Genomic DNA, 26594 nt, shown 5'->3' with positions numbered 1-26594 from the left:
CGCTGCAGTGAGAAACATAGCCCGATGAAGAGAAACGAAAGCCTAATTTTTGCTCAGAGATGAAAAGCTCTTTATTCAAACACTGAGCTGTGGGAATTCACTCTGTGCCGGCATGTATTTTGGTATGTAAACGCAGCACTGCGCTTTTATTCTTGGATGGATTATTTTTTTCTGACATAATCACAGCTGAATCACTTGTTGCATGCATATCTAGATGTTCTGTTTGCAGAAATACTGATAGATGTATGGTGCTCATCATTTACAAATACCAGTTTAGTATTTATATTTCTCTCCAGGTTCATTGAATGTATGTTGAACAATAGAATTGAAATGAAAAAATATAAAGCAGAGCAGGAATGTTTTTGTGTAGATTCTGAGTTTTAGGCAGCATAGGATTGTAGAAGTTGACTGACTAGATATTTATACACTAGCTACTCAAACTATTTACTCATTCTGACTTTATATCAGGAGTGTGGGATCTGGACGCATTTAGTATCTGTGTTTTGCATTTTAAAAACAAATCTCTTCTCAGGAAAGTAGATGCCCAGAACTCACAATGTTGCATGCACACACATGCATGCCGTCAGCCGAAGGCAATCAGAGTAATGGCAGAACGGATGGGTGTGTTGGTTGATCTTGATGATGATGATGATGATGATGATTAAACTTGCACCCTGGTCTTGATTCAAGCTGCAATCAAGCTGGGAAAACTTGTAAAGTGGAGGCTGAGCAATCAGAAATGCAAACAGGACGCTTATCACGCTGGACCCTCTGGACTAAATCTGTAGATGTGTGTGCGTGTGTGTTTGATGTTTGTGTGTGTTTACAAGCTGTTTGTGTGTGTTCTAACTACTTATCAGATACATTATTTTAATTAATCTTTGAAAAAAAAAAAAAACTTTACCAAAAGAAGTGACAAGTAGCCTTTTCATTAATCATATCTAAAGTGTTGAAGGGATTGGTACAAAAGAATAAAAAAGGAAAATGGATTTTATACAAGTTGCAAGATAAGCTCTGAAAAGATAGGATGTAAACAGATTTGTGCTAAAATATAACAGCAAATAAAAAATTAGGTGGTGCCTCAAAGAAGGGATGGCTCTTATATCTGCACCTGATGCAAAATTATTTCACTTTTACACATAAAATAAATGTTATAACAGCTTGAGTATGTTTTAAAGAATCAGTTATCAATGTGGAATAATCCATTTCCAGGCTTACAATCTAGTTTTTTGTCCATTTCATGCCAAGAATATCAGATAACTTTCTCTGCTTTTGCGGTTGTTTCCTACTAATCAAATAGAAAAATAATAATAATGTGCATGTGCTTTTTGTTTAATATTTGTAGGGGGAAAATCCCTAGTACAGCCTTAGTAGACCCTCTAACCCTCTAGCAAATACAATTCTTTTACCAGATAAATTCATTGTAACATTGTAATTGGAGATTTCAAGAAGAGATTTTAGCATTTGTACACAGATGCAATGTGTACAACAAAAATTTCAGCAATACCTCAATAATTGTATTACCCATTATCTACGTTATGCTACGTTAAGAATGTGCTTCATTCAACCTGACATGCCTATCAATGAAAAAGAAAGAAAAACTCACAAGAAGACCAACTTTCTAATTAATTTGGATAGTAGATATTTAATCTCTTTGGAAGCATTAAGAAATAAATCTAATTCTTAGGTAAAAATGTACACATCAAAAAACAAAAACAAGATGTCACAGTTAAAGTAGCGTACCACATTCCAATGCACCAGAGCACTTCAAACTTGACAGTTTTGACCCCAGTACATGTACACTATTCAGAAGAGGTATGCATCAATAGTGACAGATACACTTTTTAAGACCAGAACATATCTGATGTCCCTAAAAAGGCCTTTCATTTCCTGACATTTTTATTCATGTCAAATAAATGAATATTACAACATGCATGGCTAGAAAGGAAACCCTTTGACAACATTTTAGTTTTAAGGCCTCTCTATTAAGTGTGAGGATTCAAGTCTGACATGCATGAGTGTTTTGGAATTTTTATCTATGGATGAGCAAATGTAATCCATTTTCTACAAAATACAGGAGGACCAAGATCATGCTTTGTGGAGACATGTGGAAAAAGTCTCCATCATCAAGCTTTAACTTTTTTGAACCCATTCGGATTAATTTAGGTTGAATGGTGCACTTTTAGTTTTACCATCTAAATGTGAAGATACATCTAAACCATTTTTACAGAGAAATTAAAATTTCTATTGAGGAAACTGGGCTCACTGGACCCTATTGATTAAGAACAAAGTTCATGTACATGTAAACGCAAGCAAATACTTTGGGCAATAATTTAAAAGTACTACTTATCCAAGAGCAACAAACTTCTCTTGCTATTATTTTCTTGTGAAACAGAAGAATTTAACTCTATTGTGTGTTTATGTCTGCTGTGATGTGTCTCAGGTAATATCTACCACGGTCCCCTGCCACCTCTGGCTCATCACACGCTGGGCAGAACCCAGCCCTCCCCAGATCCCAAGGCTCTTTTCCCCCTCCATCTGCTGCCTGGATTCGCCAATGTGAGTACTGTCAGTCATTGTTGGGTGATGGCACAAAATGTCACTGAATCAAACCTCAGATTTCTACCTCCTTCAAACAATTTTTTAAAATTTCATTTTTGTTTCATAGAGTGGGAGTCGTGCTTTTAGTTTGCATCCATGCGTGGAAGTAAATGTTTAATATGGGCATGCTGCCTACACCTTTCCAAATATATCACCTGTGATGCAGAGAGTGGTGACATTTTCATACATCCTGGGGGGTGTAAGAGCTGCTTCCTTGGTATATCTTATGCAAAACCTTTCTCAGAGCTGTCCGTCTCTGTGTTTGTGAAGGTAGAATGAATTAATACAGATCAGGTCCAGGTTTCAAGGAGAGGATCAGGATTAATATCTTAATTTAATCCTATCTGCTCAATGTATGAAATCAGATTTTTAGCTCGTAGAAATAATATGATAAAGATTTCTGTTTGCATCTGCAAAACAAGTAACCTGTTACGTGCACTTACAATTAAAATAGATTTTACATTCTCAGTGTCAGTTTTAGCATGATAGTTATCTGCTCAGATGTGACCCAGAGGGATATTTACAGAAGCTTTTACAGACATAGTAATGTATGCAGGTCAGGATGTTCTCTGAGCTTTCAACAAGAAAGGTGAGATACATTCATTTTGCATATTTTCACAAGAATGCTGTGTATCTGTATTTGCTATTTTCTCAAACTGCTATTCTGCCTAAAAATATTATATTTATCAAGGACCAAGCACCTTAAATTCTCCCCTATCCCTTTCACCCTTATTTGATAAATAATAATAATAAATAATTTAACTTTATTAATCTCACATTGGAGAAATTTACCTCTGCATTTAACCCATCCCCTTGAGGAGCAGTGGGCTGCCATCGTGGGGCGCCCGGGGAGCATTGTGGGGTTAAGGATCTTGCTCAGAGACCCAGAGTGGCAGTCTGTGGGATATATTTCTATTTTTTCTCCCTCCCTTATTTCTCTGCCAGAATATCAGACTATTTCCATCCAGCCATCCATCCATCCATCCATCCATCCATCCATCCATCCATCCATCCATCCATCCATCCATCCATCTGAATGTGGGTTAGATATATACCTAACAACATGACAGAACCCTCAGGCCAAACAGACCCAGGAGATGCTCTCAGGAAAAAACTCTCTGACCAGCATCAACAAATTCAGTCCCACAAATCTACTTTCGGAAGCCTCTCTCAGCAGCTGAGCATCCCCAACCAAGACTCGAACAAATGGTGGACTTTTACAACAGATTATTGGTAACCAATCTTTCCGACCTGGAAATGGCACCAGTGGTCCACCAGTTGATCAGCAGCTCACTCATTCCTTCCCCCAATCTGGAAAGGTTCTCTGGTGACTCCAGTCCACTATATAGTGATTGAAGGATTTAGGGGGCAGACGTTTGGACACAGCCAGTCTCATCTTTACAATGCAGTTCTATTATTCTCCTGGATGAGTTCATAGCTGATTGTGACAGGTGCATTCCATCAATCTCAAGCAAGCACTACCCATCCAGCATGCTATGAAGAGTGAGCAAAGAATAATTTAATTTAATTTGAAATACAACACCATAACTACAATGCAAACCAAAAACAAAAGTTGTAAAAAAAAGTCTGCAGTTTAAATTTGATTGGTGAAGAAAAATAATGCATTGATTCAGTGAGGAGGACGATGTGACGAAATTTGCTGTATAAGTGAAGTAGCTTTGAGACTTCAACTGGTAAGCCACTGGGGGAATTTAAGATCCAATAAGGTGCAATTAGTCTGCTCCCATTTCCCCACACAGATTAGTGACTACTGGTGACACAAACTGTCTTTTAGTACTCTAAAATTCTGGCATCTCTTAGAGAGGAGTTGGTCCATGTATGACTAGCCCTCTTTCTCTAAAGTCTACAAAAATGCAACAAGCATGTTCCACCAAACCACTCAGCAGAGTATTAGCATAAAATTGTTTAACAAAAAAGTCACTTAAACTTAGTACCACACAAGTGGTGGTTTAAAGAGAATCTGAAAACTGATATAGAATCAGATGGAGGCTATAGTGAGACCTTTTCATTTGGCCCAGACAAAAAAAAAGTCATGCATATTTAAACACACAATTAGGGCTTTGTTTATGTTCTTTTTAATTTATCAAACATGAACTGCAGAAAATAAAACGTAGTTGTAAATGAAATCAGGTTCTTGCCTAATAAACTTTATGCTCACAAACGGCTTGGATCATCTCAGTGTTCTGGCTTCAGGGCATGTACTATTTATTCATTTATTCATTTTTTTTTATACCTGGGTTATTGCTTTTATTTTACAATCCTGGCCCAAACTGTGTACTGACAGAGAGACCTGTGAGGAAAGACACTTATCCATCTAATAAATTTTCACAATAGATGTATTTTTGTAAACAAACATATCCATTCTGTGAATGTTTATCATGTGAACTAGTGCAATGCTTCCTGTTTTGCTTAAAAGAGAAGATATCAACTACAGGAAATTCATATAACATTTTATATTTAATCTTTGTTAAAAAACAATAACTAAAGGTAAATGCAGTAAAAGGAGAAAAAAAATTAAGCTTTCTTTGAGTATATTTAAAAGATGTTTCCTCTTCTGAATTAAACTGATTTGGTGCACAGCTGACCTCTCTCAGGGTGGATTGTTATTTGCATCTCTTATTAAGCCTTTAACTCCAGTAAAGCTTTCGTAGGCACCACCATGCCTATATTGATTCAGAGGGTTTTCTGTGGTACCCATTTGTTTAAACTCATGATGGTGTGCATTTGCTCTCCGATCAGTTTTGCTGATTGAGGTTTTTTTTTTTCTTTTATCTGGAACAATACATATTGATTCTAATAAATTTATTATTTAAATATCAAACATCCAAATGAAGCATCTATTTCATGCCAAATAGGTTTTGTGATGATGTCAGGAGTTTATCCAAATGGTAATCTGCAATAAATCATAACATCATTTTTCATCATACATGTATAATCTTGATTTTGATCCAGCTTGAACATATCTACTTTATATCACTTGGATGAATGTTTCAACCTCAAATGGCTCCCTGGAGCTGAGCATGTCTGAAAAGCAACTACTGCTGAGTGTCAGTGGGTTTGCTCAAAGATTGTACTGATTATAATTGATGCTGTGTTATGTACCGGAAGTCTTCATTTAGAGGATTTGCATTTGCTGCTGATTTGGTTTCTGTGTGTGTCTGTGAGTTTGTGAGTGTAGGAGATTGGAGGACATGAGCAAAAGAGGGCGAGCTGACTTTGCCACAGGTGCTTGTCGGTTATGAGGTGCATGAAAGGAGTTGAGGATAGGAGAGTGAGACCACTGGGATACAGGAAGGTGACTTTGATAAGATGGAAGCCAAGGGAGAGGCAGAGAGTTTAGAGGTGAACAGATGGAGCGGTGGAGTGTGAAACTTGTGATCGAAGGTGAAGGGAACTGCAGGAGCTCTGATGTTCACTCTCATCAAGAGATGCAAATACCACATTCCTTGAAATGTTTTTATAATATGGTCATAGATTCTTATTTGAAAAGTTTAGCTTCTCATGAATTAGACAAAAAAATAGTCTTCATGTGGGAAAGTTAGAGAACTGTGAGCATAGATAAGGATTCCAGTGCATCTGACAACAAGGATATAAAGCTAGCAAAAGCTTGCTCTTTGCCTTGATAGGAATTCAGCTGGTTTGTGTCCATAACAAATCATCCTAACTGGCCAATGCCAATGTCTGATTAAAATAAATCAATTTTCTATTACAATGACATGATCCCACATAGAAAAGTTCCAGGAGCTCTACCTCAATAACAATTATTCATAAGTGAACCCTAATTTTTTTAATTAAAAAAAATTGTTTTTTAGTTGTGTTTAGGTTTTATCTTTGAATTTTTGTTGGTTTTATTTCCATTGTGTTATTCAAGTTATTTTTGATTTTATTTGAGTTCTGAGGTGTTTCTTGTTTGCCCTCTGTTGCCCTCTTGTGTCAGTCTCCTTTTCCCTTGCTCCCTTCAAGACTCCTCTGTTCACACCTGCTCCAAATCTACTGATTAGCCTAGTCTTTGTTTCTCTCTCCCATATATGCACTTCCTGCTTAGTCAATGTTGCTGTTTTGATGTAATTTCTTTGCCATCTTGTTGTGAGTATTCTTGGTTCTCAGTCTGTATTTGGGTCCTCTCAAACTTCCACCCAGCTTGAAAGAGCGTATTCCTTTTGGCAACTCAAATTCAATAAGCTGATCTTCATGTGTACAGCTAAACATCTTTCTTTTAAGCGCTGTTTAAAAATCCAGGTTCTTTAAACAAATCCTGAGTAAAGATTTAAAAAGGTAGTTATCAAAATATGAATTTTGTATTATTTTTTTTTTACGTCTGTCTAAACCTACCAACAAATGGCATTCTGCTTGAAGGCTTTTTGCAAGGCAGCTGAATTTATGGTTGTCCCAAACCTGCACCACCATCTTGTTTAAATGCTCTTTATGCTATCCACATATAGTAAAAAAAATTTTTTTATGCTTTTTTTTTTTTTTAGTTGTAGTAGAAGACTTCAACTTCATTACTGGATTCCTTAAACCTTACAAATTACTTTATAACCCCTGTTCTCCATTGATCTCTTTACAGTTTTTAATTTCTTTGAGCTGGCATGATAATTATTTTATTTTTTCTATTGAAAGTTTTTTTTATGTTGAAAGTCAGTTTCTATTTGAGTGGTTTCCTGATATCATATTGGTTGTAGCTAATCAAACTAAAATAAAAAAGGAGCTTTATTACAGTTTAACAACGGGACTGATTATATTCTCTTTTTTGGACATGTTGGCTTGGGAAGCTTTTTTCACTCTAAAATTCCAAATCATTATTTGAAAATGGTTTTGATAATCAATCAGCTCATCTTATTCTTATGTGTATATCTATGCAAGGACATTAAAGAGCAAAACAAAAAATATTTTTTATGCGCGTTTGATCAGATGTGAAGTTTGAAGTGTAATTAAGTTTAAAATAGCTGGTGCTGGTAGTAAAAAAAATTAGAGTGTTTTTGTGAAACACACCATGGAGAGGTAGATAAAAATCTTATTTTAAGGCTTTACATGTATATTTGCCAGCATTCACAATAAGTTTGAAGACTGCTGTATAAACGTGTCCAAGTTTTCTTTAGCTAATAGATTTTCCTCTATGCAGGCCAGTTGTTTGGTTTTATTACACCAAGCTTCAGTAAAGAGCCTGGAGGTGCTCTGATACAAAGGTGGAGTGCTAACCCAAAATTTAAGAAGAAAACATGTAAAATAAAAATAATTGGATCATTTATTGACTACACATGTATTGAAGGATCTGGAACTTTCGGATTTTATAAAGCAGAGCAAACATTGCTACACAATTGCTCTTCAAATTAAAATGTCTTACAGTATTCCTGGAACAGTCCTTTAGAGGTACTCCTGCAGGTTTAAAAGGTGCCTTAAAAAGGTTGCTGTTTGTTTAATGGCTAACAGAAGCTGTGGTCACCACTGCTTCTTGGTGGTCCAAATGGACTCCAGTCAAGTCATAAAGGAAAACAAACTCAGGGCATCTTTAAACAATTTGAAATTAAAACCCCATTCTGTAACAGATCTCTAAATCTTAGGTGGCCATACTTTCTTGGAAGCTCAATGAATGCTCTGGACATAATTTTGAACTATGTGACTAAACCATTTGAACCCATTTTCTGTATCCTGATCTACCACAATATAGTTCTTTGGATCTTTCTGACACAAGGTAAATGGGCAAACTAGCTATAGAGACTTTCCAATAACAATAAAAAGGGCAAGATTTAGATTTGCACTAAACAGACTATTACCCAGGGTCCCACCGTTTGGAAATAGTTGCAGTTTGTAATGTGTTCTACATATTGGTGCACCAATATTTTCAGGTATTAGACATGATGTTCTTGAGGTTCTGTAAACTTGTTTTACTTCTATAGGGAAACACTTCTAATGGCAAAAATCTGCATAACCTTCTGATGGCGTTTAGAGAATTGGGCTGTCCAAATTTCCAGTCCAGAAGGAAAAAGGATAAATAAAATCAAAGAACTGCATATTGTAAATAGCATTTAGGGAATGTGCAAATATTTCACTTTAAAGTTAAACCTGTTGATATTGTACTTGGTAAAGGGCAAATGTAGCTACCTTAATTATAACGTTAACTTAGCTTTTTACATTTGGCCTATTGTATACACTCTTAAATTTATTTTTAGTAATTTTATCTGATAAACAAAAAAAAAAAAGCAAGCAATTGTTTATTTTTATATTTGATATATATGGATGTTTGTGTTCCCTTAAAGCTGCAGCTCTTTAAGGTATCACTCTGCAAACCTTGTACATCTAGAGCAGGACATCTTTTTTATTTGTAAAGCAGCTGAGCTTTATTTTTAAAGAATTTCATATTGTACTTAGTAATTCATTCTATCACATAAACATGCTTTGATTCAAATCATTTAATTGTAGCTCTGTCTGAATATTTTGGGATGTTATCCTGCTGGAAACACTGCTCAAATCTCTCCTAGACCCGTTTCTTCTGCCCCCTATGTGGGTCCTTTCAACTAATTGCCAACTCTAAAAACCTTCCCTGATGGAAAAAAAAAGGTTTCCACAGCATGATGCTGCCACCATTATGTTTCACAATCAGAATGTTATATTAAAGGTGACTTCTGATGTTATTTTCCAGTCTTACATGGTGTTTTGCAGCCCAAAAAGTTATATCATGGTTGGTTCCATGGTTGGTTCCTTGGAGGTTTTGGTGCACTGTAAACCGGACCTATTTTTGCTATATTTCAGCAATGATGTTTTTCTTGACAGTATTTCATAAAGGAGAGATGAATGCAATGCCAGACTAACACCTATGATATGGACAGATTTTCCTGTTTGATTTGTGGATCTCTGCTGTTCCTTCAGAGGTACCATCAGGTTCTTGTGTGAACATCTCCCCTTGTGTTAACTGGGCACAGACAGTGGGATGGGAGACTTTCCAATCTGCATTATATTTAAAGATAAAATGCATTCTTTGTGTTACTTCTGTGTCTTCTAGTTTAGTGATTTACTCTTTTATTTTGGTAATTTGAGACCCTTGTGTTTAACTAACATACCAATGCTTTTTTTCAAACACCAGAATTGATGGTCTATAGAATTGAACACGAGCAATACAGTATTTGCTGATCATGAAATTTTACTGTGTGATCTGCAGTCCAAATCTGAGTTTACTTTTCCTATTTCTGTTTCTTTAGGAAGTCTAGACATGTGCATGTAAGCATAAATGACTCACTACCTGTAAAACCCATTGCCCCCTGCTTGTTTAGAAACAAACTAAGGCTAAGCTTCCTTGCCAAACTGTAGTTATAGACGAAGAGCGTAGTCTGGATGATATAGCTAAAGGCAATCCTGCTTAGCAGAAGTCGCCACCTGTTTCAGTTTATTAAGACATTAAACAAAGGAAGAATTCAGAGCTGAAACAAATATCAAGTTTTTCTAAACCAGACAACCCCACTGATTGCAATGCTCCAAGTTAAAATTCTTCTTTTTTTGTTTGAGATGCAGCTGTGCCAGGAGGCTCTATGCAGCGTTTTTGCTAATCTATTTGGTAAATGAACAGATTCCACCTACATTTATTGGAACCAAATGTAAAAATATATAAAATTCTGTAAATTGCATTTGCCTTTTACTGCAGCAACATATTCTGAGTGGGGAGATCTTCTAATTTAAAGAGAAATTTTTTTTGCTTGTTTTTACAAAATCTCCAAGACCTCTTTTTTTTTTTTTTACTGCATTACTGCAAGCCCACTTTGCCAACAGGAAAAGAAAAAATCTGCTCCCATTGCATAGCTTAAAGTTGGAACATTTAGAGCAAGAATAATTTTGCTTAATGACCTTGATCAGACTCCTGGTCTTTATATTAATCTCCATGCATTTTAAAATATTCATATTGCCATAAGTTCAAGCCAGGCCTGATGACCTTGTTTAAAGTGGGCATAAAGTGTTGCCTTGGGTTTAAATCCCAGTTAGGACCTTTCTGCTTGAGGTTTTCTCTGGTCCCTTAATATGTTCCTTTTTTATAATGCTTATAGTGAGATTGGTTCAACAATCTCTATAGGTATGCTGCTAGGCAAGGCAAGGCACGGCAAATTTATTTGTATAGCACAATTCAGTACAAAGAAAATGCAAAGTGCTTTACATGATTAAAATACAGGAAGATAAAACAGAATCAAAGCAAGTAGGAAAAAAACTAAAAAAGAAATAGATAAAAAATAAATTAAATTAAATAAAAAATGCAGAAACAAAAAAAGAATATTAAAAACAGTTGGAAGTTTTTGTTAGATTACATTTATTTATTTGATTTTTTTTTTTTTCATGGAGAAGAAGAGGACTTTGTTTGAGCTAATTTTCCAGTATTTGATTTCTAATTATCTTTAAAGCTGTTAGCGTTTGATCAAAAATTTCTCCTTGGGCAGTTAACAATTCCCCAGAACCTTGCCTTTTGTTCTACTACCATAGAACTGCAAAACCTTTCCCATTATCTACAGGTAATTTAACTCTGCCCGATATGCATTTTAATTCCACAGGCTTAGACTGCTGGAGGACATAGGGACCACTTTTCATCTTCCATCAACATCGTTGTTTACCAATGTTGGAGCTTGGCCTTTTTTTCAGTGTAGTCCTGTTTCTCTTACTATGAGTAGCTATATGTACTCTTTTTCATCCTCTTACACAGGAGCTGGCTCAGAGCTCATCTGCTTGCTTTGTCTTTCATGGATGGGGCCACATTTGGAGCAGGTTAACAGTTACCTTTTGTATCTCTGCAGGTATCATTTATATGTCTGCTTCTGTCTCCTTCGACCCCAGTCTGCCTCGGCAGATTGCTGCTCATGCTCAGTCTAGTTCTGCTGGAGGTTTCTTCCTGTTAAGAGTTTTCCTCTCCACTGTTATTACATGCATGTTTGGTGTGAGGAATTGCTTTCAAGTCAATAAGCCAATGCAATATGCTGGTTTTCCTTTGATAGAAAACTTTAATCCAATCTGACTCTATGATCTGGTTGAATGGTCTCTGTAGAGGACCTTGAGATGACATATGTTGTAAATTGCTGTTACATAAATGAACTGAATTTAATTTAATTATTCCGGGCTCCTTACATGGTTCGAAATTGATTGTTCAGTTGGGTTCATACAACTGCCTTTTGGTATGGTTGCTTTTGATTGTCTGAAAATCCCTCCAGGATGTATTCCAACACTTGACCCTGCACAGATTAATATAGAAAAATGTCAAAGGTTAAAAAAAAATGGTATTTACTTATTATGTTGCGTTTTATTTTACATAAGTTCAGTTGTGCTAGTTGAAGAGTTTTAATTAAAAACAAATTAACTAAAGATGAATAGGAGTCGATAATTAGGTTTTACACCAAAACCCCCCTTGATGGGTTTCCCTCCAAAAAGTTTAACTTGACTCTCATCTGATTGAACCAATATTTTGAAACTGTAATTCTTTAAAAGTGATTGCATGAAATTGGCATCATGCTCACTGAATGTGACGTCAAGAAAAACTTTTGTCTACATCAACCCTTCTTCTTCAACTCTCCAGTGCTGTTGAGACTTTTAAATCCTTGCTCTAATTTCGAGTATGGGTAAGCTATAGTTAGTAACTATGTTTGGGGAGCCAATTCCAGACTCATGATTACCAGAAGAAATTGTTAGTGAACGAAATTTCAATGGAATTAAAGACAAGATTTTTATAATTGTTTTTTACAGTTTGTGGTGCTACAATAAAATTTAGATGTTTTTCAGGGCTATTATACATCTTTAACAGAAACATTTCTACCTATAAGCATTTGGATCGTATCAGGCGCAGTTTTTTCCAAATGAAAAGTGGTTTATGAAGGCTGCACATTATAAAGAACATATTTACCACATTTATGTAAACATATTGCTGTTTTTTTCTGATTACTTTTGTTTGTTTTCTTGAACATTGTCCTGTCTGGCGATGTGGCAATAAGAATAATTGTCTTGATGCCAAAAAGAGAGCCCAACAGCTTTTATTTTCACAAGTGGAGCAGTACGGCTATTGCCATAGTGTTCCGCTTGATTTAGGGATATAAATAGCTTTATTAGAATTCATGCAGGGAGTATTACAGATTTTATGTACACTGCAATGTAAGTACAACAGGAAAGGAAAAATGAAAAAAGAGAAAAGATTAAAGAAAGGCAAAATAAAAGGGAGATAACGATAAAACATGTTCAGTCTGCTTCATCACCTGCAAAGAGATGTAAAAATAACAGCACAACCAACGAATATAGTATAAAAGATACAATAAAGTAACACCTAGACACTATACCTGAAGTATAAGTAATATTATTTAATCTGACATGTATACTGTGGTAAGTGAAGATATGAATATGGGCTTTCTGTACGGAAGTGAATCTCTAAGTAACCTGGAGCCAAGCACCTATATTTGTTTGTGAGAATGCTCTTGCATGAACAGTGCTTTTCTGATTACTTTAACAATATTACATCATGGGAATGGATTGAAAAACTCTGTATCAAATGGTCTCAATTTAAAGAAAATTGCCAGAGAACAGTAGAGTTAAGTGCCAGTTATTAAGCCTATAGTTGTTGAATATTAAAATCATAAAAATGAGTAGACTAAGCTAAACCTGCAATCTTTCTTTTTTTAGGCAATGTCTATATAAACCTGATGTGTTTAATGTTTTCTTTGCATTTTTTTTCTCCCTCTTCAATGAGTCATACTAACAGCATGTTATAACACTCATCATTTTTGTAATGTAAAGTTTTATTTCTCACATGAAGTGTTAATGTAACGCCTATCCTTATTATCTGTTGCAGCAGATGGATCAACCTAGCTTTGGGTTAACATCTCCCCTGAAGAGGAAACCCAGCTCCTGTGGTGTTTGTCGAGTGAGATTCACCCCTGAGGTGGGTGGTGTCTCATGGGAAATTCTCTCGCTAAGATGTTGCTCCCTTGCAGCCCTTTTGTTTCTTTAAACACACCCTTTTTATGACAGTTGAACAGCTGAAGAGACCTGCTTTTGCTTTAAAGCCGTTTGACTGGCTCTAAGGAAGTTTAGCTTTCTTTTGTAACAATTGGCTGGTTTGAAGCACCCCTTAATGTTTGTCTTAAAAAAAGAAAGTTTGGATAAAATCAGGCTAGGGTGTAATTGACACAAATATTTCAGACAGTAAGAGAAATGATAATAATTTAAAAAAGTGCTCATGGCACAGCTGCAAAACTAACAAGAGCTGGACCTCAATGCAGCAAAAACGCTAATGACAATGCTAGCCTCAGAGATCAACATAAGTCCTGTTTGAAGTTTGCTACGATGTATGCAACACAGAAAACATCTGGAAGAAGGTGATCTGATGAGATCAAACCCAAGCAGGGCCCGCAAAATGCTACTGTACATGTCAAGGAAAGCTAACATTATCAGTAACGCCGTCTAACATGGAAAAGTGCTGTGGAAATGGTTTTATTGAGTGGGAGACAGGAAAGCTGGCACAGCTGAAAGGGAAATGAAAGGGCTAAATTATGGACAAAATTTAAAGAAAAACATTAAAAGGTGGCAAAAGATTAAGGTTTTACTTTCCACCAAGGACAGCAGCCCTCCACATAAAGCCAGATCTACAATGGAATAGATTTGATCCAAACATATAAATTTGCTGAAATGGCCTAATGAAAGTCCAAACATTGTGGAAAAGTTCAGAGAACTCTTACCTATAAAAAGTATTTTTTTAGATTTTGAAACACCTAGCCGGTGCAGCTTGAACACATCGTCAGTGAAGGACCCAGGGTCATAGGGTGTTTCGGGTCTTTGATCTTCAGACACCCTCGTCTGGGCGACCCAACCGGGGTTGATCAGGCCCCAGTTTGTGTTCAAGCAGCGCGCTACTCCATGCGTCTCCCCTCTTGATCCACAGCCACCTTGAGGCTTTCTCAGCGGCCTCACTGATGTTTCTGGAGGCTCTTCTCTCAAGCAACCCTCTGATGCCAAGGAGCCTGAATGCCCGATGCACAGTCTGACTTAGGAAGCCTCTGCAGCCCACTTCTATTGGCTCACAGCGGGCCCTCCATCCACGGCATCTGCATGCCTCAATCAGCTCAAGATACTTCGCCCTCTTCCTTTCATGAGCCTCCTCCATCCTGTCTTCCCAGGGGACTGTAAGCTCCAGCAACACAACTTGCTTCGTTGAGTCAGATGTTAAGACCAGATCTGGTCTCAGTAACGTCCTTACAATGTGCTCTGGGAACTTTAGCTGCCTTCCAATGTCCACATGCAACTGCCAATCCCGAGCCACGGCTAGCAGTCCAGATGTGCCCCTACCTGCTCTCTCAGGTTTCTCCCCTGCCCTGACAAAGAAGGTATTGTGCCTCAAAGGGGACTGGTGCTTTGACTCCAGGATTCCAGTGCAGATGGTGTCTGCTACTGCCTTCAACACCTGGTTATGGCGCCACGTGTACCTTCCCTCTCCCAGTGCTTTAGGGCAGCAGCTCAGGATGTGCTCCAGGGAACCATGAGCCGGGCACAGTGGGCATGTTGGTGCTTCTGCAAGGCCCCAGGTATAAAGGTTAGATGGACTTGGAAGGACATCATACACTGACTGACTTTTAAATCAACGTTTCATCGAATCAGACTTAGCTTGAGCTAATTTACATTAATGGAGACACACTCTAAAAGACTAAATGCAGCAAAAGGGTGTTCCATTGCATTGTGGAGGCAAAGCAAGTTTATTTGTATAGAACAATTAGTACAAAGACAACTTAAAGTGCTTTACCTGAATTTAACAATAAAAGATAAGGAAAATAAAAGCAAATATAAATGCATGATAATAAAAAAAAATGATTAAAGCAGGCAGTAAAAGAAATAAAATCCAATAAATTATACTTCAGCTAACAGTTTGACTTCAACAGTCAAAGGCAGCTCTAAACAAATACCGTAGGTTTTCTGTGTTTTTACAGTCTTCTGGGAGTTTTTTCCAGATAAGTGGAGCTTAGGAACTAAATGCTGCTTCTCCATGTGTGGTTCTAGTTCTGGGTCTAGAGAGTAGACTTAGACTAGAAGATCTGAGTGGTCTGGGAGGTTGATAAAATGACAACATATCTCTTATGTATTTTAGTGGCAGATGAAACTAAAATAATCCAGAGAAACCATATTTTACTGTCCATCGTAATTAAATATGTACTACACTACCATGGTCAACCACACAAATTTATGTTAAGTCACACTGAGGTTTGTAGTTGATTGATGATACAAAGCCAAACGTTCAAGAGGCATTTATCTATGAAAGGGGAAGAATCCTTTATTTTTTATTCAGTTCAGCATACCAGACTTATAATTATGTTGTTGAAAGATTTTCCCACGTACAAGTGTTGCAATGTGAAATATTCTGTGCTGCTTTTAAGAATTTTGATCTTTCTCTCTAACATACAGGCTGAAGCATCCTTTAACTACAGTGGCACAAGGCATGAGAAAAATCTCAAAGCTGTGGACTCCTCAGATTCAAAGATCAAGACCTCTGAACTAGTCGTCAAGGAAACCACATCGCAAATCTTCTCGTCATCCTGCTTGCAGCCCTCTGGCTCTGACACGACATCAGAAGGTCTGTCTCTGAAGGCAGGCATGCTCCTCTGTGCTCATGTGTCTGTGTGTATGGGTATTAGTTATATGACAGCATTAGATATATGAACGTATGACTTGAACCTTCTCTCCTAAGTCACGACTTTAACTCTTTGATGTGAGAATTCTCCTGCTGCTTTGGGTTGCACAGTGAAGAGATTAAAGGTTGAGCATTATCCTCTCCTCTGCTTCATCTCTACATTTTCTAACCTTATTCAGTGGCCTCCTAAGATCAAAAGCGTGTTGAAAAATGCTTTGAATGCAGTCTGTAGGCAGCTGTACAGTGCGCCTGAAGAGTATGTGTATCTGGAGGCATGTCAGCATTACTGTGGAGGTGTGTCGAAGCATTAACTGCGTTCCAGCATATTTGTTCGGGGTTTTTTCTCCATGCTGATGCCTTGTGTGGGTGTTAAGACACAAAAGCAGCAGCTTTTACCAAACTTAAGAGCAAGAAAGGTTGTATTTCCATACCTAACCCTGCAAAAATGGGTAGATCTGAATGTCTGAGGATGATTTAAAGAGCATCTTCAGGATGGAGTTTCAGGTTGAGCACTTGATGAACATAGACCAAGAGGGATCAGTGAAAATAACCAGACGCCCACACAGCTAATCATTCTTAATAGCAAAGAGTGAATGCGTTCAATCAGTCTTTGCTCCTCCAGGACCAGCTGGTTCTCACTAAAGATAACAATGCCAACTAATCTTTATGTAGGACTGTCAATTAAGTAGCTTGCAGACAAATCCAAGGGGAAATAATGTGTGTTGTTCGATTAGACAAGTTGGTAACACTCATAATTACCTGTTGCCTGGTCAGGTTTGAGCTTTAGCAGTGTATTGGTGTATGTACAGCGAGTCATTAAATGTGGGCTAAAAGGACTTCTTTGTTTATTTTAAAGATTTGGCAGATATTCAATTATACTACTACACACCTAATCATCCAATTAGTCTCTATTTACCAATAAGTAACCTTAAAACTGACTACAAGATAACCACAAACGGCTAATAACTGAAATAAGTTTTAAAATCACTATTAATCAAATCAAACGATGTGCTATTCAAAGATATCTATGAGAAAAAAATTGAAAAATAAATAAAACTGACAAACATAGAGATGAATATGACAAACAAATAATAAACCTCTAAAAAAGAATAAAAGGGACTGAACTAAAGAATAAATTAACGTATCACAATATCTGGTCATAAAAACCTTTGTGAAAACTTTTTTAGATTTTTTAATTTTTTTAAGGCTCTAGTGGCCTTTATTTTGTTTTTGTTTTTGAAGAATGTAGACAAGAAAATGGGTTACAAGAGAGCGGGGAGACATTCAGCAAAGGTCAGGATGGCTGGACCTCAAAGCTGTGACAGCTAGTATACCTTTGTGAAAACTTGTAAAGATTTCTGAGTCATTGTGATTTGTACTTCATGTGATATAAAAGGGTAAGGAAAAGGATTTTAGGGTCCCTATTCCACAGCTGTTCTTATCCAGTGTCTCCAGAAATGAACCCGGCTTTCTTAGGTCCAGTCCTCAGTAAGGTTTGATTGTATTTGGCAAACTTCTTGGTCAGACAGAGGGACTGGTCGAAATGACTCAGAGGCCAAACCGAAAATATTTAAACTAACAGGTTGCATGTGAGCCAAAAGAGGACGGACCTCTTCTCTAAACTGTATGCACCAGTAGAAACTACAAAAAAGCAAACTATAATGTGGATTTTACCCCTAACACATGCTCCTCCATGGCATTTAATTGTTCCACACAGACAGAGCTTTTCTCTCCTCTGGGTTCCCTGTTTTCTCTTTGGTCTCATTCCTTCCTCAGTAGTGGAACTCTCAGTGTGGTGTCATCAGTGTTATGGTTTATACATTTTTAAATGGCTTAAAAATGTGTAAGTAATGCAAATAAATTTACCCTCCCTGAAACCTACTCCTCTAAGGAATGACAGGAAGCAGCAGGTGCGTTGGATATTTGATGGAATGACTTTCAATTCCCAGCTGAGACAATGTTCCAATGACTACAGATAAATAATGTCCTGCCGGTTGTAATGACAGGAGGTTCCCCAGTGAATGGAAAGGAACAAGGCAGCTTAGGCGTTCCACTGAAAAAATTTCCTCTTTAGGGATGTTTGCAAAGATAAAGTCTTAGGAATGTTGAAGAAAAAAAAAAAAAAGGTTGAGAAGTGTTATTACAAGGAGACAAAAATTCCAACAGAGCAAAACATACTTTAACAATCAGGCAAAGAACAGATAATTTGTTTAAAGAGTCAAATTCCATTTTTTTTTCATTGTTTGGTTCTCATTTTTATTCTTTGTGACCAAATGAGTACTTTTAACAAATCGTATAACTCTCCAGATCTATTCAAGATTTAATTCCCTTAAGAACTAAATAAAAGTTCAAGGAAGATGCCAGAGTGATTCTGGTAAAGTAGGATTACAGTATCAGTCTATGGAAGAACCTCAACTCAACATTCCTAAGCATAGACATATTTTTCTACTTATCAGTGTCAAAAACCAATTATTAATTATAATCTATGAGTCACACAGAACAATAAACAGTGTCTTCACCCAAATAATCACTTATGCTGTTCAGTGTGCTCTTTTAACAACATACTTGCCATAAACATAATTACTTTGCTCATGTTTTGGAAGGCTGAATGAGGGCCTGCAGGAGACAGCTGTCTCCAATGAAAAAATATTTAGAGACGAGTCTATCAAAATCCTTTTGATCATAAAATTAAATATAGCCATTCAGAATGAAAAAAGTCACATTAACCGCTGAATTTGTGCAACTGATTCAGTTTGTCAGGCACCTCAGCATCAGTTCCCCCCAAAAGCACAATCAACTATGGGCTGCATTTCAAATTTTACCTTTTTAAAATCTCCCACAAAACAATCATGACTTTGAAAGCAAATTGTCGCCTTCTTAAACTTAGTTCTAGGTTTTGACAACGTTCCATGAGCTGCCTTCAAGGACAACTTAATCAACTTAAGAAAAATTTATGATATTAATTACACATGAGATTCAAGCTATTGAAGTGACACAACTTTGCCCAACTTAAAATCTTAATCTTGATTTTTATACCAGAAATAACCAATACTTCTCTGAGGCACAGCTTGATTTTTCAGTTTTGCTGTGAGTACACACTCATCTACACTAGTATAGATCCTGGCGAGTCCTTTTACTGAAGTCCAAAGTAATGAATAGTGCCAAACGTGTCAAATTGACCCATTATTCTTCTGTAAACATCTTTTAATACTTCAAGCTGCCTCATCTGTTTCTTTTTAAGCCATCTCTTTGAGTAGCGACATCTGTTCACTTAATTTTATTTCTGATTTTAGAGCCCTCAGCCCCAAACTCCTCTTCAGACACATCGTTGAGTACTGGTCTCCCTGAGACATCGAAAGAGCCCACCAACCACTCCCTGCCAGCCAGTCCGAGGACAGCTGAGAAAGATGGAGAAGCAGAGACTCCAGATAGAGAGACAGAGGAGGAGAAAGCAAAACGCCTTCTCTACTGCTCCCTCTGCAAGGTGGCTGTGAATTCTGCCTCTCAGCTACAGGCTCACAATAGCGGTAGGAAATAGTGAGTGTGTCGTCTAACATTACATACGAGTGTTATGTTTGGGTCTTCACCAATGTCACTATGTGTGCTCAGGTACCAAGCACAAAACCATGCTGGAGGCTAGAAGCGGTGATGGAGCCATTAAGTCATTTCCCAGGATAGGGGTCAAAGCTAAGATGGTTGCTCCATCTGAGCCACCAACTGGACTGCAGAACAAAACATTTCATTGTGAGATATGCGATGTGCATGTGAACTCTGAGACTCAGCTCAAACAGGTGAGCTGTACTGCATGCTCTTTAAAGACTTTTAAGATTAAATTGTGAATTATTTCAGAATGAATGAATGATGAAGAAATTAAAAAAATTATTTCAAACAATCCAGTAAAATTATAAAGAACCACATACAGACATTATGTAAATATTTACATACTGCTTATATCAGAAAAAGGGTATACAAAATTGAAGCTTATTTAATCTTTATTGGATTTAACTGCCTTCTTTAAAGGGTAAAAGAGGCAAATGGATTGATGAAGCTGCTAGCCACTGGCTTTCAAAGTTTTTTCCTAAACCTTGATTGAATAACAGCAGACATGTACCCACTAATGAGCAGTTTGCTTACATATTTTGTTTTAAACAGCTTCTTGTATCTCTCCTTATTTCAATTGTACGTTAACTGATGGTGAAAGTAGTAACATTTGAGCCTTCATATAAACTTGTTCACAGAATTTTGTCTTTTGAGCTGCAACAGTTAAAATTACACAATATTATTTCATATATAAAATGTATCTCTCTGCTCAATAAGCCTTTATCATTGGGGTTTCAATCAAAATAATCAATTTTGACTGTTTAAGGAAACCTGAAAAAAGGTTTGACTTGTTGTGCTGTTGATGACGTAGGTTTATGCTCTGTTTTTCTTCGACTCTTGCTGGAAATTTGGCATAATCTTACCATTTTCTTGCCCATACCTGCAACTACTTATAAGCATGAGTAATTTGATAACAGTGATTAAAATGGAAATATATTTCTGAAGGAATAATGATTAAGAATTTTAATTCATGCCAAATAACTCTGAGAAAAAACACTGTTTAACAAAAAGGAATATTACCACTAGATCCTGCTATCAAGAAGCTGTTATTTTTTTCCTTTCTGAACATACTACACCGTTTAATAAACAGTAATTATTATAGAAGTTTCATATGGTACACTTGAACACAGAGCAAAATAAAGCAACATGCTCTATGTTAACAAATTGAAGAATGCTGCTATTTAATTGACCATAGCTGGTGGATTTAAGCAGCGCTTTAAGAGGTTGGCACCAAGTGGCATGATGCAGGACAGAAGGACACAGTATATAAGGCGAGACAGACAGTGGAATAACTCAAAGCGTTTATTAAAATCAAGATTGGGCTGTGGATCTGCAGTATCAGCAGCTAGGATGGGGCACCACCCATCACAGGAAACTCTGGTTTAAGAGATAAACACAGATTAGGGACCATGATAATCTGATGGAGGATGTTTATCCATTCAAGTCACTAAATAGGTTTAACAATTCAGTGCATCTCCAGAAAATTAGGTAGGATCCAGCCAACAAGATGTGGTAGGCACCGCCCACAGTGTCCCAGATGCTGCAGCCCCAGAGAATATGCAGGAGTCCGAGCCCGGTCAGCGAAATGGATCAGAACCAGAACAGGCTGGTTCAGGGTTCCAAGAGTCCACAGGCGGTTCAGGCAGAATGTTCAGATGGGAACAGGCAGGGTCAGTGGTTGAGAGGCTGAACAGGTCAGGATATCAGGAACACTACGTGACGCTAAAAACTGCTCTCTCCACTGAGACCGGACAGCAACAGAGATGCTCAATGGATGAGACACAGATCATGATCAGGAAATCAGAAACACTACAGAGGGCTAAAAAACCTTCTCTCCACTGGCCACCTCCCCCGGAACAAGAACATGAACAAGAGCAATAATCTGGCCACAATGGCTGGACTGAGCTGAATAAATAGAGGCAGCAGCAGGTGGATTAGATGAGCAATAATGAACAACCCGTCAGACTTAGACAGGTGAGTGGAGGGAGCAATTAGGACAGCCATCAGTGCTATAGTGTTGCACTACATCTATTCAAATTCCAATTAGTTGTTCATGATTGTATGTATAACATCTGGATAGAAAATAGCCTTTTGAAAACATGTTTTTAGGGAAAGAGTTATTGCTTTTTAATACCACTGATGTTTTGGAAACACGGTAACTTTGCGAACATCATTTAGTTAAAAAAAATGTTTAATAGACACCAATGGTACTAAATGGTACCACTAAAAGCACTAAATAATTCAGTATTTGTTTTAATAACCATATCTTAATTCACTTAACTCTTTATCATTTGTATATATTTGAGCTATTTAGCATGAAAGTTTGCTGCTCTTTTTGTGAGGTTATGTGCTGTATAGCTGTGAAAGTATCTAAACTATATAACTTATTTAAAATGATTATACTTTGCATTAAATGTACATGGTTTTGATGAATCAGAAATATGTTTTTCATAACCAATTTTAAAGCTTTTCAGTATGCATACACTGTTAGTATAGATCCCACACAATCTTTGATAAATTTAAACCCTGTTTTTTCTTTCTTTCTAGTAACTATACTTTAGGCAATAACATTCAAATAAAGCACAAGCAGACATCAGAGATCCTGGCTTATCAGACATCTTTTTCATGTACTCTAATCTCTATAAAAAGGTCAGCTGTCTCCCACATTTGCTTTCCACACAGTTCAACAGCTCCATCCCTTTATCCGTCATGAATTACACTCATGTAGGAGGATATGTCGGACTCTGCATATTTAATTCCAAATCTCAGTGGGAACATCTCACACCTGTCGATGCAGGTGAGATAAAATCACCGATCTCCCAAGATAATGAGTACAAAGCTACTGAGCTTTTTCTATTTCAGAGAGCATTTGACTCTGACGCTGCCCTCTCTGTTCGTGATATGACTGCATAGAGTTGGTCTCCATACCTAACTGTTTCAAAGTTAACTTTGGCCAGGTGCTCATGAATATTTAGCAGCTTAGTGCTGATTGTCAGCCATGCAAGCTTCAGCCATCTGTTAGTGTTGGTCAATCAAATCAAAAGGTCCTTCATATCAGCCCGTTTTGTTTACTGTGAATCAAAAAGAACCAACAGATGAAAAAAAAAAGTCTCTCTGAATACTAAAAATGAGCATTTTTAGAAAAATGGTTGTTTTTAAAACTAAGGGAGACGTTCCTATTTTTCTTTTCAATCTTTAACACTTTTCCTGTGTCTGGATGTAATTTCCTGTATGTTTATCTTTCCACTTTGTACTCCAGCATATCAGCAGCAGAAGACACAAGGATAGAGCAGCAGGTAAACCAGCCAAGCCGAAGTTCAGCCCCTACACTCCCACCCAGAGGCTTCAAAGTCTCCAGGCTGTGAGTACTCTGCTGTTTCACTGTTGTTTCTTCTCTCATCATTGTTTGGTTACAGTTGATTCTCTGAAGTCCCTTCTAGGAAACTCTACTCTCTGCACTCAGTGAACCAAAACATCAGCAATGAGAATGAAGGATAAACTGATTTACTTCTGCTTTGCTTTGATGTTTAAAATAAGACACTGTGACTAAATGCAGCAGATTACTCAATTATAGGAACCTCTGATTAAAAAAAAATATATATATATATATTAACAAAGACGTTAAAATAAATTAATCCTTTGCTGCAGAGGCATAGTTTTTGATTACAGACGAACAGCTTTGATGGATGTGCAGCATCAGAAGCATTTTTTCAGTTAGGGACTATGAAAGATGGAAAAAATTATGTTGACATTGGATTAAGTAAGGAATGCTCTTAAGATGTTTGTAGGTGGCTTTTAAAAAAAGCAATTTTACATTAGCCCTAGAAGGACCGCTAAGTCATTAAAGTAATAGTGGAGGATGTTCTTTTTCTGGGTGGATCTTCAAAAGAAGTGGTCCTCCTAATTGTCTATCATTGTGGTGATATGTTTACATAAGGCCATCCTACGTGCTCGTCTCCATTTTCACTTACCGGTGGTGAGTCTGTAATAGAGGAAAAATTTAAAATCTTCTTGTGGAAAGAAAGCTTGTATGAGCGATGCAAACGGCAACTTTTAAACAGAGCACGCTTGAGAAACGAAGAAATTGGCTCTTGCACGCTTTCAATAAGCATTCCCTGTCTGGAGTGGGTACATGGTGTCAAGGTTTGGTGTTGGATTGAGGACCCAAAAGCAGAGGCAAGTTGGCAGAGGTGAATTTAGGTGGGTTTAATGAGGTTTACAGGTACGGAGGCAGGAATCAAAGATCCAACAAAAATAACAAACGAACCAGGACCAAGGAGTCATCAGGGGAAACCAAACTCTAGGAGCCAGGGAGAGACGAGGTAAGCAGACAGACGTTAGACGAGGATCCAGCAAACAGGAACTGAAGAGGGAGGCTTTTAAAGGGGACAGAGACAAAGAGAGGGCTAACGAGAGGATTGAAAACAGGTGAGGAAAGAGCAGAAAACAGAGCTAGGGAAAGAGGACACAAGAGGGCAGCAGAGGACAACAAATGGAAAACCAAGACTGTGACACATGGTTGTCCATGTGCATTTTTGTAGAGAGCAGGTCTTTTAAAAAAAAATGCACGAAAATCCTCCACTACACCTTTAACTCGTCCACATCTTGTAACTCTAGTGATGGCCTCGGCTGCCTGCTGCCTTTGCAGTGCACTAGTGCACACTGTCCGATGTCATCCCTTACTTCCCGGTGGGGCAAGGCCAGCTGCCCCTACTCAGCTCTAGGACACTCTCTGCCTGTGTTCTCGCTCTGATCTCCTGTCTCCTGTCGAAGCTCCCCAGGAGCTGTCGAAGTAGAAAGTTTACGGTTCTGGTCAGACTGAAGCACTGCTGAAAGCGAGAACAAGCTAGCCACAGTCCCCAAAACTGGGAGCATCTCTGGAGAATCTGATGGACCAAGGGAAGCCTGACCTTGTTTGGCTTTTTAATGATAAAGCACTGTGACTCACTGTGTAAAATCAGGGTCTGCGTTGCTGACTTGAAACCAGCATAAAATAAAAACTCTGATGTGGGTTTCTATTCCCCCTTTGGTGTTCAAATAGTTCCTCTTAAATGATCCATAAAGCCAATAGACATTTTCAAACTTTTTTTTTTATTCAGTCTTTAGCTTCTTTTTTCTCTTATCTTCGAATAAAATGTACTTCCATTCTTCTCCTGCTTTAGTATGATGGGACAGGCATTCACACTGTAAGCAAACAGCCAATGGAACTATTGATACCACTCCCCCATTTTCTTTTCTCTTGTGCCCCTCTACTTTTACATGCCAAAAAATAAGATCTTGATGGTAGTTTTGGTTTATTTTGCTCTTTTTCCGTAGATAAGACTTACTCTGCGAAAGAACCAAGACTTGAGCAAACCTATGGCCTCCTTCCTTCTTCATCGTCAACTGTCCATCGCTGCTGCTTCCATTCCTCCGTTGTCGACCTTCCCTCTCCAGAGTGCCACACACTCAGGCCCCGCCTTGCTTCATGGTCAGCCCCTCCCACAGACTATGTTTCATCCAGCCTCTGGAGCCATCTGTTCTCCACACACATCGATTCTGTTTTCCCCCTTCTGACTCCATCAAGACCCAGATCTGGAAAATGATCTGACCTAAGACATTACTTCCTATTCCCAACAAATCAGCAGACTGTCATGGATCGCAAAGCTGAGTGGTTGAAGGCACTGGGGTCATGAGATATGTTGCACAGTGTTGACATAAAAAAAGAAAAATGGTGAAAAAAAAAAAGGTAAATCTAGAGACTCTAAGTTTGTTCAGGTGCTATGTAGCTGTCATAAGTCTGCAGCTGGTGGAACAAAACACATCAAGGCTATTATGGGATATAAAATCCCTTACAGGTATGTACAAATGCTGAGCATTTTAGTTTAATTCATGTCATTATTCCATTCAAATTCTTTTTTTTTTATCATATACATTTAAGCTTAAAAAGAGGAAATATTTCTGCATGGTTACAGGTTACTCTTTGGTAAGCATATCAGCTATTTAAAAACTAGCAGTTTTTGTATGATCTGAAAAAAAAAATTCTGAAATGACTCGCTCAGTCTAACCTTCAAATGTTGTTGTTCAGTTAAAGATGTTTTTTGAAAAAAACAAAACAAAAAAAAAAACTTCAAGTTTGTTTAAATTTTCTGCTTTTAATCCAAGCAAGTCAAGACACTAAAACGCTAATTAAAGCCTGTTTTCCACTATTACCTACTTGGCTCCATTCAATTGCATTCAGTCTTTTTGGAATTTCCATTATGTACTTATTAGTTACCAGCTCCTTTAAAGTATCAGAAATGTGAAGTCAGATGACTTCTGGTCATTGATGGTTAAGGAGTATGAATCATTGGCTGAGTCATGAGTGCGATCCCATTACAAACATAAATTCCTCTATTTCAAAATCACAACAGTGGCAAAGCATTTTCTCAGCCTGAAGAAAAATTTTAAAGAGAAATATTGTTGTCCAATGACAAGGTGCAGCAGTTTGTTTCTCTTAGCCAAAGAGAATATTAATAATGTAAATGATATTTTAAGTCCCGTCACTTTTTATAAGAGATGTCAAGAATACTCACATTCTTTACGTAGATGAAATAACAGATATTTGTGTAAAAAAAAAAAAAAAATTAAACAAAAGGATACAAAATAAGCCTTTAAAATGTCAAGGCTCAGAACAAAGGGCTCAGAACTTAAGGCAAACAAACTGGTGGACTTCTCAAAGCGTTTATTAAAAAATAGCGAATCTGCAGTTCAGCAGCTGGGGCAT

General features: G+C 37.4%; 1 protein-coding gene across 2 annotated transcripts; it reads left to right on the top strand.

Annotated features, from left to right (window-relative positions):
* On the top strand, positions 1–25910 carry LOC107083252 (zinc finger protein 385D-like). Of its 2 annotated transcripts, none has more exons than XM_015372288.1 (8): positions 1–122; positions 2444–2559; positions 13427–13513; positions 16024–16192; positions 19543–19776; positions 19859–20040; positions 23109–23210; positions 25166–25910. In XM_015372288.1, exons 1-8 carry the CDS (start codon positions 113–115, stop codon positions 25403–25405), a joined length of 1140 nt encoding a protein of 379 aa, XP_015227774.1. In that variant the 5' UTR covers positions 1–112; the 3' UTR covers positions 25406–25910. The 2 variants fall into 2 exon arrangements, with proteins under 2 accessions (XP_015227774.1, XP_015227773.1); XM_015372287.1 differs by having other exon boundaries at positions 13424–13513.
* The last annotated feature ends 684 nt before the right edge of the window (positions 25911–26594 follow it).

This window comes from Cyprinodon variegatus, unplaced genomic scaffold, assembly GCF_000732505.1.
Source record: "Cyprinodon variegatus isolate N-32 unplaced genomic scaffold, C_variegatus-1.0 Scaffold71, whole genome shotgun sequence".
In the NCBI taxonomy this organism is placed as follows: Eukaryota; Metazoa; Chordata; class Actinopteri; order Cyprinodontiformes; family Cyprinodontidae; genus Cyprinodon; species Cyprinodon variegatus.
Note: the sequence above shows the minus strand (reverse complement) of the source record. Positions and strands in the feature narration are given on the sequence as shown.

What these genes read in the sequence shown, in the direction of transcription:
- LOC107083252 (XM_015372287.1), top strand. An exon ending in CTCTGACACGACATCAGAAG is followed by an intron (nt 16,193 to 19,542) that starts GTCTGTCTCTGA and finishes TTCTGATTTTAG; the next exon opens with AGCCCTCAGCCCCAAACTCC. An exon ending in GGCTTCAAAGTCTCCAGGCT is followed by an intron (nt 23,211 to 25,165) that starts GTGAGTACTCTG and finishes CTTTTTCCGTAG; the next exon opens with ATAAGACTTACTCTGCGAAA.